Source organism: Vulpes lagopus, chromosome 6 (assembly GCF_018345385.1).
Source record: "Vulpes lagopus strain Blue_001 chromosome 6, ASM1834538v1, whole genome shotgun sequence".
Classification (NCBI taxonomy): domain Eukaryota; kingdom Metazoa; phylum Chordata; class Mammalia; order Carnivora; family Canidae; genus Vulpes; species Vulpes lagopus.
Window position 1 is genome coordinate 91,887,252 of NC_054829.1, and position 15,854 is coordinate 91,903,105.

The window sequence follows — 15,854 nt, forward strand, 5'->3', positions numbered from 1 at the left end:
ATTCAGTAACAGACACCATTAAGAAAATAAGTAGGCAAATTACAAACTGGGGAATATATCTAGGAACTTTATGTAAATATATAAGTACATAGTATATGTAAAGAGCTCAGAGATTAAAAAAAAAAAAGATTTCTACAAAGCAACAATATGAGGCCAACAAAAGCACACAATTAAAAATGGGAAAAAAGGGATCCCTGGGTGGCTCAGCGGTTTAGCGCCTGCCTTTGGCCCAGGGCGCGATCCTGGAGACCCAGGATCGAGTCCTACGTCGGGCTCCCGGCATGGAGCCTGCTTCTCCCTCCTCCGGTGTCTCTGCTGCTCTCTCTCTCTATGTCTATCATAAATAAATAGATAAATCTCTTTAAAAAAATGGGCAAAAGGCTTGTGCAGACAGTCCATATAAGAAAATATATAAATGCCCAATTAACACAAGAAGTGCTCAACATTTTAAGTCCTACTAGATAAAAGCAAATTAATTAGATACCAACCTGTACCCATTGGATTGGCGGAAGGTTATTACAACATGTAAGCAAGAATGTGATATGACTGGAAAACTCATAACTTTGCTGGATGTATGTAAAAATGTACAACCACTTTGGAAAGCTGCTTGGTAGTTTGTTAAAATGTTGAATATGCATCTACCATATGACTTATCTATTTCACTCCCAGGCATTTTCCATTAAAAATGACAATTTTTATCAACACAAATACTTACATTAGAATATTCATGTAAGCATTATTCATTATGTCCCAAACCGAGAACAAACCAGATGCTCATCATTTTTAAATCATTGAAACAAATTTTGTTGTACCTGTACAATGGAATACTATTCAGCAGTAAAAAGGAATGAACTGCTGAAATATACAACAACATTGAGTGAAAGAAGCCTGAAATAAAGAGTACATGCTGTATTCCATTTATTTACTTACTTATTTTTAAGTAGGCTGCAGGCCCAACATGGAGTCCAGCTTGGGCTTAAACTCACAAACTTCAGGTCGTCTTAAGCTGAGTTCAAGGTTTGGATGCTTAACTGACTGAGTCATCCAGGCACTGCTATATCACTCCATTTATATGAGTCCAATAACATACAAAACTAATTTTGATAAAACAAATTAGAAAATATTTGCCTTTCAGGATCAGGGGTGGATTATCTGGCAAAGAACACAAGACAACTTCTTGTGGTAACATAAATATTCATTATCTTTTTTCGAGTGGTAGTTATAGTGGAAAACAATAAGTACTCTTTGAATTAAACATGGTCTGTTTGTCTTATTGTATGTAAATAATATCTCAACGAAAAAATCAGAAGACATACTAACCCATCAGACATTTGAAGAAGAAGAATGGAAAAAGGAGGGGGCAAAAATCAATTTGCCTATCATAGTTTTAAACTAAATAGCATAATTGGGGGCTCCTTGGCTCAGTCGGTTATGAGTTCAACTCTTGATTTTGGCTCAGGTCATGATCTCAGGGTTGTGGAGTCTGCTTAAGATTCTCCCTCTCTCCCTCTGTCCCCTTTCCCTCTCTATAAATAAATAATGAAACAAATAAACAGGGAAACTAGCATAATTGAATCATAATCATTTAGAGATTGTAGAGTAATAGACAAAAATCATTTAGAATTGAATGTAGTGGATTCCCAGAATTCACATTTGGTAATAGATCATAATGGCTAGAAGAATTTTTTAATGATCATAATACCTGAGTCCCATCACAGACTCCTGGAATCAGAATTGTTGCCATATATGTACCAGCAACATATGTACTTTAGCAATCTTCAAGTGATTCTGATACAGCCAGCTTTGCTCCTCAAAGTGGCATTTGGAAACAAGAATTTCAGCAGACCTCTAAAGCATCTTTGATTGGTAACATTGTTTCCCCTTTCAAAATATTCCAAGGGTGAGAGAATTTATTATATTTTGAATATAATATAATAAATCACATTTGGATACTGAATATTTCTAGTTGTTGGAAAATTTTTCTTTATATGAAACTCAAAATACTAATATTGGACAAAATGATCCATTTTCTGGAATACTATAAAATGATAATCATTTTGCTTAAAATCATTTATCAATAAGTAAAGAAAAGGATTATACTCCCTGAACTCTCCTTAGTCTTCTACTGCATAAGTACCATTTTCAACTTGAGCAACTTCCCCTGTTCAATCTGTTGTGCTTTTCAAAGATTCCACTCTTTTAAATGTCTTTATCCCTATCTATCTAGTTTTTCAGTACCTCTGTATATGATCTGATACATTTACTGATTATACAGTAAGCTTCATTCTATCTTACTGCCTTAGAGAGGGGGTAAGACCTCTGTCTCTTTTTAGCAAAACAAAACAAACTACACACTTATACCCTGCGTTTTTTCTTAATTTCTGCTTTTTAAAAGTATGTTAAATTTTTATTGTATCATTTATCATATTGCCCTACACTTCCAATTTTTCATTTTTCATCCTCCATTTGCTTTGATTTCAACCAAATCTCTGGAGACACTTGGTAAAGTAAGTGGAAAATGATATTGAGAAAGGCTCATTAAAAGCAATTGGGAGTAGTCCAGGTAGGCTCACTATCAGAGCGGTCTATGCAAGGAATTGGTTGAATGCACTAGCCAATGGCTAGATTCCAGAATCAAGGAACTGACAATATAAAGAGCCCAGAAAGTTATAATAGTTAGTAGATGGTTCTTAAAGTAGAATAAAAGCAGATATATTTCTTTGGAGGGAGGATTCTATTCTGAGAATATTGATGAGAGAGAAGTTGAATTTCATACCTGGAAGAACTGAATGGAATTGATTTCCAAGTGTGACATAAACCATAAGATTGAAGCACTCTTCAGTGAATAAGCTACTTGGGTTCTTTAATTTCCTTTGCCTAAGAAAATATGGGTCTCACAGCCCAATACTGGATTTGATCTATTGACAGACCTATTAGATAAAGTTATGAAGATTGGAGGGATTAATATGATGATGGGGACCTAAGTAGCTTGTTACAGTAAAGACATGGAGACATGTACTTATTGCAAGTAGCTTAGGTATCCTCTTATCATTGCCTAATCTGTATTTCAGTTTATGTATTGGTATCATTCTTAGGCAAGATAGATGACATTGGTGATTCTAAGCATATCCTTACAAATTATTATACTAAAGAAATAGCCTTTTCCTGCTTTGTTTGTATATCGGATATCGTACAAATAGATATGTATCAAATCTCATGCCCTGTTTGAATCCTTTACTGATCCTTGAATCAAATAAATTGAGCAAGTACTTGGTGGGCTCTCAATCACCAACCTGAATTATGTGGTGGGTGAATTACCTCTGAGTGAAGTATGGGCATATGTGGACACATGTGCTTCTTTTCCCAGTTTGAAGGAAACCTTGCTTATAAGAAAAATAACTAAACATTAATTGAATTATTTTATCTTACTTATTGTAATTAAATTTTAAATCTTATTTTAATATTATTAGGTTGAATTATATGAAATGTATAGATTATAAATACTTGTCTTTATAATTCAACATTTAAAATTGCTTTTATTTTTAATTTTTTAAGATTTTATTTATTCATTTGACACAGAGAAAGAGGAAGTGAGCACAAGCAGAGGGAGCAGCAGGCAGTGGGAGAGGGAGAAGCAGACACCCCACTGAGCAGGGAACCTGATATGGGGCTTGACCCCAGGACCTTGAGATCATGATCTGAGCTGAAGGCAGACACTTAACAGACTGAGTCACCCAGGTGCCCCTAAAATTGCTTTTAAAACATACACTTTTAAAGTCTAGTTTGAATATGTCTTTGTTTTGGTTAAACTTATTTATGTTCTCAAACTTTCTGACATCCTCCTTAGTCCCAGGATATTATTTTTTTCACTCACAAGAGGACTTTTAGCCAAATGTAAATTTCTACTATAATTTGTCAAGCTGAGTATTTCTGAAAATCAGAGACCTTAAAGTGCATCGGTAGGTGTTGGTAAAGTAAAATATCTTAGAATGGAAATGATTAAATTAAATATATATTTCTCTCTGTATATAGAAATATATATTTTTGACATCCACAGGCACAAAAGCAAAGAAAAAGACTCACTCTAGGGATCCCTGGGTGGTGCAGTGGTTTAGCGCCTGCCTTTGGCCCAGGGCGCCATCCTGGAGACCCGGGATCAAATCCCACGTCAGGCTCCGGGTGCATGGAGCCTGCTTCTCCCTCTGCCTGTGTCTCTGCTTCTCTCTCTCTCTCTCTCTCTCTCTCTCTCTCTCTCTCTCTGTGTGTGTGTGTGACTATCATAAATAAATAAAAATTAAAAAAAAAGACTCACTCTAAGCATTACCAAATTGGTTACTTGCGGGCTCTCCTGCATTCTGAAAACATTGTTTAACGATTCCAAGTTAAAAGTCAATACATAGTCAAGTGACCTGAGATATTTAAGCGCTACTGTTAAGTACATCAGTGTAATACTCTTTCCTTAAAATTAAATTGCCATATGGTAAGCCCCTTTGAAATGAACATTGAATGATCATCCTCATGAATGCATCCCAAGGAATAACAACATTTATTCCATGTATCTATTGTAAGTTTAATCAAGGCCCGTAAAATGGACACATTCCTGTTAATTGATTGCAAATGTTTATAATTACCCTGAGGGTGCTTTCAAATGTCTAATGACTATAATATTATTAACAATCTCTCTAGACAGTCTTAAAGCTGTTTATTACTCATTTGGCCACTTTCCAACTTCTAGTTCTCTCATTTATTTCAATGTGCATCAATAAGCGTATAATTAATCCAAGTATCTTATTGAACTATTTCCTTTGCATTAGTCTGTATTATGTCAAGTAGGTAAAAATGATATATTGTACCACTTTGGATTTATTCATTAGTCCGAATGTCCTTATTGATCAGCATTACTGTGAATATGACTCTCATACGAAAACACTATGATCTAATGCTAAAATAGTAAGTTTTCATCAAATAGAAAATCTTAGCGATGGGCCACCATTGCTGGACTGTGTCATCTCAAAATCTAATACAGCATATGACCCTTATTTTCCAAATACACCACAAATGACAAGGGAATACTCAGTGGAGATTCAAATCCCTTTTGAAATAAGGGTTCTAAAAAATTTTTAAATCACTCAATGGTGAAAAGACTTATTTTCTCAGAAAATGAGGTATTTTGTAGAGTATGCTGTGCTATTCAGATGTTGGGAAAAGCCATTCAGCTCAATGATGTATCTCATGGACCCAGCAATATGACATTTCTTTTTATCTAAAAAGAAAGTCATAATAGTCTAAATATTAATTTAAAGCTCAGAATCCTATCATAATTTCAGAAACACCAAGTTTGGCTGAATGCAGTGCTAATCTCCTGCTCCATATGAAGTCTTCAATGCATTAAGTGATCAAAATGACTAAATGTGTGGAATCTACTCAAATAAGGGAGAGAGATAAGTAGATAAAAAAAATAGATTTACAGAGACTTAGTGACAAATCTTTTCCTACCGAATTCAATATTTAAAATTTGATATTTGAACATAATGATCAGACTAAGGAATACTGTTTTATAGATTCAATAGAATGTCACTAAATTTAGTTAAATTGCTACTACACTTTGGAAAACTAGTAGTACTGTAAGATCCCTCTACTATAGGGCCTGCGTTTATCATCAGATGGTTTAGATAATGAACTCCTTGAGGGCAAAGATTGTTTTTGTCTTGTTCAACATTCTCTTCTAAGTACCTTTCATAGTGCCTGACACATAATGAGCAGAGTTGATTCTGAAAGGAATCTATTTGGGTGCTGACCACTAGTTTGCAATGAACAACGGGATACCATACTACTGGTTTGGGGGCCAGTTTGGAAATGGGTTTATACATTTGATTCTAATATAGCCTGGATTTTTTTCTCTCCTAATCTACCTTAATGTAAACCATTTTTAATTTAGAGATTAAGTTTACTCTTTCATTAGTGATTATAATAAAGTCATTATTTTATACAATTTCATTAAACAAATAATTAAGCTTCATGGGGCACCTGGTCTCAGTGGGTTAAGCACCCAACTCTTGATTTTAGCTCTCATGGTTACAGGGTCTGGAGATGGAGCCCCCACGCAGGGCTCTGTGCTCAGGGCAGGATCTGCTGGCGATTCTCCCTCTCCCTCAGCCCCTTCCCCCGCTCACACGTGTGCATGTTCTCTAAATAAAATCTTCAAACAAAAAGAAATATAATCAATCGTTCAATTAATTAATTAAGCTTCTATCAGCCAGTACCTCTTGGAGAATTGTGGGAAGTGATCTAAATAGATAACACAAGTCACAAGTCAGGTGTCAGAGAAGTTGATCATTGCTAGAATATCAAGTCCTGAGAATGCTACCTAGATCAACTTTAAGTCCTTATCAAGATTTTTTTTTTTCATAGAAAAAGATGGCAGAAGAAAATCAGGAACAAATGGGACTTTTTTTGCTGGGTTAATAAAATCTTGATAATGAAAATGCACATTGCTTAGAAATCTGTAGTTCACAAACTGTTTTAATGCTTCACAATCCCTATTCCCTTTTACCAGAACTACCAGTAATTAAGCTTTTTTTTCAGCAATAAGGTATGGTTAATTGCTACTTATCCTTCCTTAATTGCTTCCATTCCTTACCTCCATCTCTTTTATTGGCATTATCACATTAAAACATAATTACCAGTTTAAGTTGTCCTTTGGTCTACTAAACTGGAAGTACCTCAAGGATAAGAACTGTGCTGTCACTTTCATCATCAAACTATCAGATGCTTATAAAAAGATGTTATATAAGTCAAGACTCTTACTCTTGAAAGGACAGAAGCTCATTTCAAACTAAGTAAGCCACGAGAAAAAAAAATTTTGTTTGACTCATGTCATAGAGAAATCCAAGGAATAGCTACCTTGCCTCTGTTTCACTTCACTCTCAGCTTTTCTCTTGACACACCAACTCTTGTGATCCCAAAAATATCTCATTACAACTTGTGATACAAAACAGAGATCATTTGTGTTTCATTATCCATATATCAGATTCCAGTCCTCATTTTTGAATCCTGTGATTATCCCTTAGGCGAGGGACATGGCGAGCTCAAATTGACCATCCTGAGATATATGACCACCCAGAACTAGACTGTAGAATGCCATAGAATGTGGAACAGAAGGGATGGATCCAGGTTGGTTTCTTAAGTAAAAAATGAGGTTCTGTTACTTGAAATAAAGAAGAAGGAACACTGAGAAGCTAAAAACAGCAGACATCAATTATGAAATTAATTCCAAGTTAACAGGGCCATGTGGGTATCAAAGTAAGGATCCGAACCCAGTTGTCTGACATCAAGTGTAGTGTGTTTTCCATAGTAGAAAGTTGTTTCAAAAAATAAAGATGCAGGGATTTATAAAGGCAATTTATTTATAATGTCCAATTATCCTGAAAACCAAAACAATAAGTGCAGGGGAAACTCCTGGATATATTCTGTCCTGTGCCAGCCAACCCACCCTTCAAAGCTAAAGCACTTATTTCCCCATCTACTGAGAGCATTGGCAGCTGACTGCCTTCCTTGAGGAATTGCCCTCTGCTGAAGACAACCACCAAACCAAAGCCTATGCAGGATGATACAATTTCTCCTTCTACTGGACCTAACTCGGGATAACTCTGAGGGCATCCCACTTCCTGGGATCTGGGCGGGTCTCTGATGGACTGCACTACCATTCTCCCTCTGCTGACTCTTGTTCCCTTCCGTGGCCTCACAAGGGTTATTCCTCAGAGCTGTCCCTAACACACTTCCTATTCTTCCATCCTTATTCTAGAGTCTGCTTTCCTGGAAACTCCATCTTCTAAAGTATAATAGGTTTTTCTTAGGACTGAAGGATAGTGAAAGACTAATTGATAACTGAAACCAATTAAATGTTATTGGGAAAGGTATTCATGTTTGTCATATTTCTTAATATTTTGATTTAAAAGTTTTCTCTAATTAAAATGTAATATACACTATTAGCTAACATGTGACTATCTATGCTTTACCTTCCTATACAGCATGAATAGAATAAAATCATTAAGAGTAGTGACAGTATGCTAATCAAGGTTCTCTAATAACTACCTGTAAGGAAAGCAAACAGATGAGACTGAGACCATAATCTAGGCAGTATGCATAATGTTCCGGGTATGTACATACATGGGGGAAGGGAGAATCCATACTCTGTGACATAAAGAAGTTAAGAAATTGGGGCATTGGTTCCAAAACTGGTTTCTTAAATCATCAGCTGAGAAAAATCTCGGTGCTTTGTCATGAGAGTTTGTATTTTATTGAAATGGAAAGGGGCTCAGAAAACTTATTTTTCAACAAGTTCTCCAGATGATTCAAAAAAAAATTAAATGGACCACAATTTGAAAAATGGCGACCTAAGGACCAAAGTATACTTCTGTATTAGTTTTCTATTGCTGCTGTAACAAATGACCACAAATTTAAAGGCTTAAACCCCACAAATTATTATTTTACAGTTCTGTAGGTCAGAAGTCTGACATGAGATCTCAATAGACTAAAATCAAGATAGCAGCAAGTCTGTGTTCCTTTCTGGAGGTTCTTGGGAAGAACCTTCCTCACCTTTACTATCCACAATTCTTTGCCGGAGTTGCCCACTCCCCTTTTCAAAGCCAGCAATGTTGCATCTCTCTGAAGTTTCCTCAAAGTCAAATCATTCTTCAGAAGTCAGATCTCCCTTTGACTCTCTTCTCTCTTTTTCTTCTAATTTTAAGGACTCTGTGATCACACTAGACCCACCCTAATCATACAGGATATCTCGCCATCTTCAGGTCAAATGATCAGCAACTTTAATGCCATCAGGAGCATTAATTCCTTTTTGCTTAAATAATTTACTCACAGATTCCAGGAATTAGGATTTGGACATCTTTGGAAGGTCACTGTTCTGCCTACAAGTTCCTTTATAGTGCCCAGGAAAAAGTTTTTTTTTCTCCTAATTTTATGTTTAATAACTCAGTTAACGAGCCTCCCACCACTTGCTATTTAGAATTTTCTGGTCAGTAGAATTAATAATCACTGGAATTACTGAACTGAAACTACGATTTAACTTTCTATTATTAATAAATAGCACTTAGTCACACCCATAGGCCTAGAAGCTCCTTGAAGTTAAGCATCATGTCTTATCTCTTTTGTTTCTGTGACTTTTATTTTTACTTCTTGTCAAGTAATAGACACACAGATAAGGTAGCTGAAAACTTGTGATGGTTAATTATGTTCATGAATTAATAAAACCAAAGGCCCATTCTTTCTTTTAATAACTCTTTCAGAGTATCTAATAGCATGATTCAGATTCTTCTCACATTAAACTTACTAATTGCCACATATCATGGGTGTTTAGTGTTACTCTTAAACAAGCAAAGCAATAATTATTTAATTCCTGCATTCCAAGAATCCAAACTGTTATGCTTGCTATTTTGGGTAGCTACCCAACAGTAAATTTAGGCAATGATGTTCTATATTTGTGGAAAGGGGTGGTCTCTTACTAAGTGATTATGCACTATTATTAACAATAGTAGTAACTACTATGTGTTGGACCTTACACTGGATTTTGTGCACACACGCATGCCTGTGCACACCCTCACTAATCTGATCTTTGAAGACATCTATAAAATAAATATTTCCTCATTTATAGATCAAATTGAAAAGTTTACAATCACATCATCCAGACAGTGATAACCAGAATTCCAGACTAAGGAAGCAAAGGGACAATAGCAATTTCTTTTTTATCACATCACATTTCTGGCTAAATAACAATATGCCATATCACTTAATTGTTGGCCAAAACAAAAGCTATGGCCAAACAAAACCTTTTAAATCAAGAGGAAATAATTTACAAGCTCAATTTGAGCTATACTAACAAGTCACTCTCAGACTGAAACCACTTTTCTGTACGCGTAGCTTGTCATCTGCTGAGATCTTCTACTTCAGCTTTCAATAGATTAAAATTGTGTTTAGGATAAAATCAAAACTGCTTTCTGTATCTCACCAAGAGAAACATAATCTGACCCTCCGTCTCCATGCATGTTCACCTCGTTTCCACTCTACCTCACTAATGTGGCTGCATCCACATTGGAGTCCTTTACGTTCTTCGAACACAAACTCTTCGCTACTTTGGGGCATTTTCCATGCTGTCATCTTCTATTCCTAGTTCTTTGCCTGGGTAATGACTTCTCATCTTTGAGATCAGATTAAGTGCCAGTTTCCCAGAGAAACCTTGCTTGAGTATGATAACTAAAATACATCCTCCTTGCCACCCTGTCATTATCTACCAGAGCACCCTAATTGTTTCCTTACAAGCTTTTGAGTTGATTTGTATTGATTAGTTTACTTGCTCACCATCTATCTCATTGTGGGGAAGTGTATATTCACTGTTATAGTCTTTGCACCCAGCCTTGTATCTGTATTCAGTAAATACTTTGTGTAACATTGTTTTTCTTTTTCTCAAAGTTAAGATATGAGATTGCACCAGAATATTAGATCTGTGAACAGAAGATTTCCTAGAACGTTAATGATCTGGAGCCTTGAGCTTTGGTCACAAAGTATATCTCAATATATTACTTATTTTGTTTGTCTTATATTTAGCTGTCCATTTAAGTGCTTCAATATAAAGAAACAACAATGACTTACAACTCAAAATCAAGGATTTGCTCTGACACAGATTTTGAAGGCATATCGGTTCTGGGATGGGCCCAGGCTTTGGTACTTTTAATAAGATTCCCAGATGATTCTGATTCATACCAAAGTTTAAGAACACTCGTTGAGTATGTTCATAGTCCTATTATAGGTCTACCCATTTCTAACCTTTTGTTTAACTCACACTTGAGTATTTTATACCCTCGGGTACTTTCCAATTTGGATATTTAATGAGTACAATTACTAATTTTTTAAAGATTTTATTTATTTATTCATGAGAGATACAGAGAGATGCAAAGAGAGAGGCAGAGACACAGGCAGGGGGAGAAGCAGGCTCCATGCAGGGAGCCTGATGTGGGACTCGATCCAGGTTTCCAGGATCACGTCCTGGACTGAAGGTGGTGCTAAACCGCTGAGCCACCCGGCTGCCCTACAATTACTAATTACTATGTTATTTCTGCTTTTACATCTCTTGCTCTGCTCTAGATGAGGCTTTGTTCTTTTAGGCTGCTATGATTCTGACATCCTGGGTTTATAATATAATTAGGAATAAGATAATACAAAGTGGAATTCATACAGTCATTGATTAAGAGTTTGAGATTCACTAGATAACATATACTATTTATAAAATCGTTTTAAAATAAAATTAGTCACACAAAGAAAGCAAAGTTCTTTTTATTAACTTTTCACCCTGCAAATATAAAATCTTATTGTGAGCACATATCAGTTTCCAGACTTGTGGCTATTTGTTTTCTTGTTCTGTGGGCTTATATATTGCTTTTCATTGGTAATATATTGAAAAACATATGAACTAATTATTGCCTTTGAGGGGGCAATTTTACATACATGCAATCATGTACCATTGGGAATTTTAAGATATAGTCCATTCATAGTAAGTAACCTATAATCCCTATTACTTACCTTTCACCAGTTTTTCCCTTTAAACATTTTATGCCATGGATATATACTGAAAAATATAGTTTATTGTATAGTAAGAGCAATATGCTATATTAAGATTGTATTGTGACATGTACATCTTCCAGCCACATTTATCAGTGTTCAGATCCTTTCTATAAACAACCAATGCAGTACTAAGAAGACATATTTGTAGCATTTCAGACACTTATTTTTACTTAAACATACATCAAATTACAATCTGTAAACATTTCATTTAGACTGGGTTTTATCCTTTTCATTTAAATACAAAATAATGGCATTTTCCTTTTAAAAAAAAAATCTACATTAAATTAGCCAACATATGGTATACCATTAGTTTCCAATGTAGAGTTCAGTAATTCATCAGTTACACATAACACCCAGGGCTCCTCACATATTTATTTGATAATCTTTTAGAACTTCGCTCATTTTGGAATGGGTATGTGAATATATTGTTAAAATATGCTTTATACACAAAATACATTCCCCATACTCCTGAAAAGAAAACTGTCTCCTATCAAGTTCTCTATATTTGAGGTAAGGAAGTGGTACTCACAAAATAGACAAAAATGTGGCTGTTTTATTTGTGGTCGAAGTGACCTGAAACCCTTAAGTATAACTTCTCAAAACCCCCTTTCTACTTAGATTATAGATGCCAAGTTTTAGTGATATTGTTGCCTAGTTTTAGAAACATTCGTACTTTTGATTTAGATCCATTTGCCATTAATGATATTCATATTTTACCTAAAGTTAATATCACTCTTTAATGCTAAACAAAATAACAAGTGTACTTTCCTTATCTCACATTTATTTTAGACAAGTGAGAGTCCTCTTCAACTGTTTCCCTCTACCTTGTCCTAAGACTTTTTAGAGGTGAGATCATTTAAATGCTCAGCAGAAAGAAAGCAATTCACTGAACAAACAAAAACTACTACATTTTGTATGTAAACACATTAAATCGTATTATGCCTAAACTATATTTGAGAGTTCTATCAGCTACTCAATTTGTAGTTTTAAATAGCCTATAATGTTGAACAATAAACTGCATTTTGGTGTGAGCAAAGTAGCTTTTATCTCCCATCTGTGGTCTAATTCACATTTTGATGGGCTTTTGATGTTCCTAGATATCCGTGGAATACAGGAGTTTTTGGACAAGGTGTCTCAGCAGGGAATGGATGTTGCGTTGCAGAAGGTAGAAAACAACATCAATAAAATGATCACCACTCTCTTTGACACCTTGAGAATAGAGGAATTGAATCGCTATCGAGACACTCTTAGACGAGCCATCCTTGTTATGAATCCTGCGACAGCCAAATCGTTCATTACTGAGGTGAGTAACAATTGTTGCGGTAGGGTGAAAAAAATAAATGCTTTGGAACAGACCTCACAGTCGAATTGAAAATTAAGAGCAGTGTAAGAGAATGAACTACACGTGACTGTCATTAGCACTAATGGAGGTAGCACACCAACTTCCTTGCTTCTTGCATTCATCCAGTTAACTGCTGAGAATGTTTGTACTTCTATATCTAAGTGCATTGACAGGATGATCTTAAGAAATGTCATTGGGAGTTTAAAAGTATTGTTGACCCTGAATTATTTTAACACATTCAAAAATAAATTCACAGAGGCACAATTTTGCAACTAATCCTTCAATTCCTGCAAGTCAGAACTTTACCTCTGAGAGAAGATATACTTGAACCAGGCTGTCATTGCCTGCACATCATTACTTTTACAAAAACATAGAGCCAACATACTTCCATTCTGTGAACTCTGTACCAAGACAAATAATTAAAACAGTCTGAAACTCTCTGCAAAGTGATGCCCAAAGTACATTTTATGATCCTGCATTTATGATGCTGTATCTTCAAAATTTAAATTGTATCTATTCATTTGGCTAGAAGCTCCAAAACTTTGTAAAACTACAATTAAGACTTTTTAATGATTGGTATAACATCTTTATGTTCTAAAATGCTTGCTACTGCCTTGACAGGGTTATTGTCATTTGCCTTACTTCAAGTTTTTAATTTTATATAGTGTTAGAACTGGTCATGACATTGCATACTTTCACATGGGCTTTATAAGTAGTATTTTTAATTTTGGTGACTTTGACTAATACTTTTTTCCTCACTTCTCTAGGAAGTTTTCTTTAGCTTCCAAAGTGGTGTTATAAGCCTCCAAATTAGGGTTGTGTTAGAAATTCTTTGACACTCTATAATCTAATTAGTATCAAGGAACTGAAGCAGAATATAAATCCTAAGAATAAAAATTTTGGAAAACTATCAATAATGCCACTTTTAAAACATTTTAATAGAGAACTTTGTTATGCAGTTAAGGACAAATATAGAACTTTGACCTTTTCGAATCTAGCAAATTACTCAGAGAATCTCTTTGGACGTCTAGATTTTTCCACAATAGAAAGAATATTTCCAATTCTACAAGAGTTCATTCTTTCCTTCAAGAAGCACAAAATCTGCTGAAAAATTCAAGATAAATACACAAATACATATAAATTGGAATCTTAAAATCATAATAATTGAGGTTGAAGGATTTAATGGGTATCTTTGGTTAGGGATTTTTGAAATCAGAGGAGGCTTCATTGAGAAGGCACATTTGAATTAGATTCATTATCATGCGTAGGAATTCACCAAAAAAGTGTGGTATACAACAGACAACTATAAGTCCATTCCAGCCACTTTCTGGTCATATGGAGTTGGCAAATTACCTAGCATTTCTCATTTTATTATCTGTCGTCAATAAAATGAGAGTAATATATTGATTTCAACTTATGAAATGTGTAATGAGAGATCCTATGAAATGCCTTAAAGGGAGATGTAGGGGGTGACACCTAGTAAATACTTAAGACATGGTAACTTCTAGGTCATTTTTTCTAGCGTATAGCACATGCCTGACCATAGCAGATGCTCAAAAAATACTAGGTGAACTGAAAAGAAAATCAAGATGTGCAAAGGCACAGCCCTTGACTGTATGCTCAAAACAGAGCAAATAGCTTTGTATAGATTCAAAGTAGGATATGTGAAAAAGAGAAGTGACACACACAATGTAACACATGGATAGAAACCAAATGGCAAAGGTCTGTGAGTGCCAGATAACAATTCATGTATATTTATTTACTAAGCAGTCAGAAGTAATCAGCTGAGAAGTGGGACAATATGACCAAGGACTTTTGCCAACTCATGATCTAGACTTGTATTCTGACCATGGCCCCCTATCCTTGCCTCTGGACTTTGATACCTATAATAATCTACTATTTTCATCTTTGTTCACAAGCATATAAAATAAAATAAAAGACCAAGGACTTTTGCCAACTCATGATCTAGACTTGTATTCTGACCATGGCCCCCTATCCTTGCCTCTGGACTTTGATACCTGTAATAATCTACTATTTTCATCTTTGTTCACAAGCATATAAAATCTATTTTTGTGATTTTCCTGACACTTCTCCTCTTTCCTCTAGCCAGCCACTACTCTTCTCCTCACTTGTATCTCACAATCACTGATTTTATGTCTCCAAACTCTACTAAGTCTTAGTCTGTGGTCTCAAACAGTGATATAAGAATGACAGAAAGAATGTGAACCCACCACCTTCCCCATCCTACCCCGGCTATTTTCTCTGACCTCTGTAGTGGCTCCTGTTTTCAAACAGTTTCCTGCTTGCTTCTGCTCTCCCATGGGTTCTAGGAGTATTTCCCCACTTAGGAAACAGACTGGCCCCTCAATATCAGAAACAATTAATTCAAAAGGCAAAAAGTATGGAATTCAAATGGCACATAGCACCAAAGGTCTGGAGACACAAAGAATAGATTTTGTATGTATGTTTATATGTGGTCTTTGTTCTAGGATAACAATGGCAACAGTAGTTTCCCAAATTTAGCCATGATGGCCTGCTTGGTTTTTGTAGATAAGAATCTGACTATCCATCTATATTTATCTGAATGTCAGCTTTCAAGGACGTTTTGCATGAGCCGGTATGTGAGAAGGGCCTTGTGAAAATCAGCATGCAATTAACTTCAGTCCTCTCTATTCACTGATTCTGTATTAGCAAATTTGCCTACTCACTGAAGTTTATTTGTAACTTGAAAATCAATGCTAGGGATGTTTTCACAAGTCATTCACAGTAATGTTCAGAGCTGTGAAAACTCTGAGTTGCCTGACAGCTCATATTCCCAGCTAAGTTGAATAAAGCTGTGTTCTGTATTCTTGTTTCAGTTCTCATACTGGAAACGAATGGC

At 35.4% G+C, this 15,854-nt stretch overlaps 1 protein-coding gene across 2 annotated transcripts in view; it reads left to right on the plus strand.

Moving 5' to 3' along the window:
- GRID2 (glutamate ionotropic receptor delta type subunit 2) overlaps positions 1–15,854 on the plus strand; it is a 1,439,737-nt gene that overhangs the window by 785,237 nt on the left and 638,646 nt on the right. For both annotated transcript variants that reach the window (XM_041760141.1, XM_041760142.1), the window contains exon 4: positions 12,729–12,934. In XM_041760141.1, the coding sequence (XP_041616075.1) occupies positions 12,729–12,934 (206 nt within the window). The remainder of the gene's footprint in view (positions 1–12,728; positions 12,935–15,854) is intronic.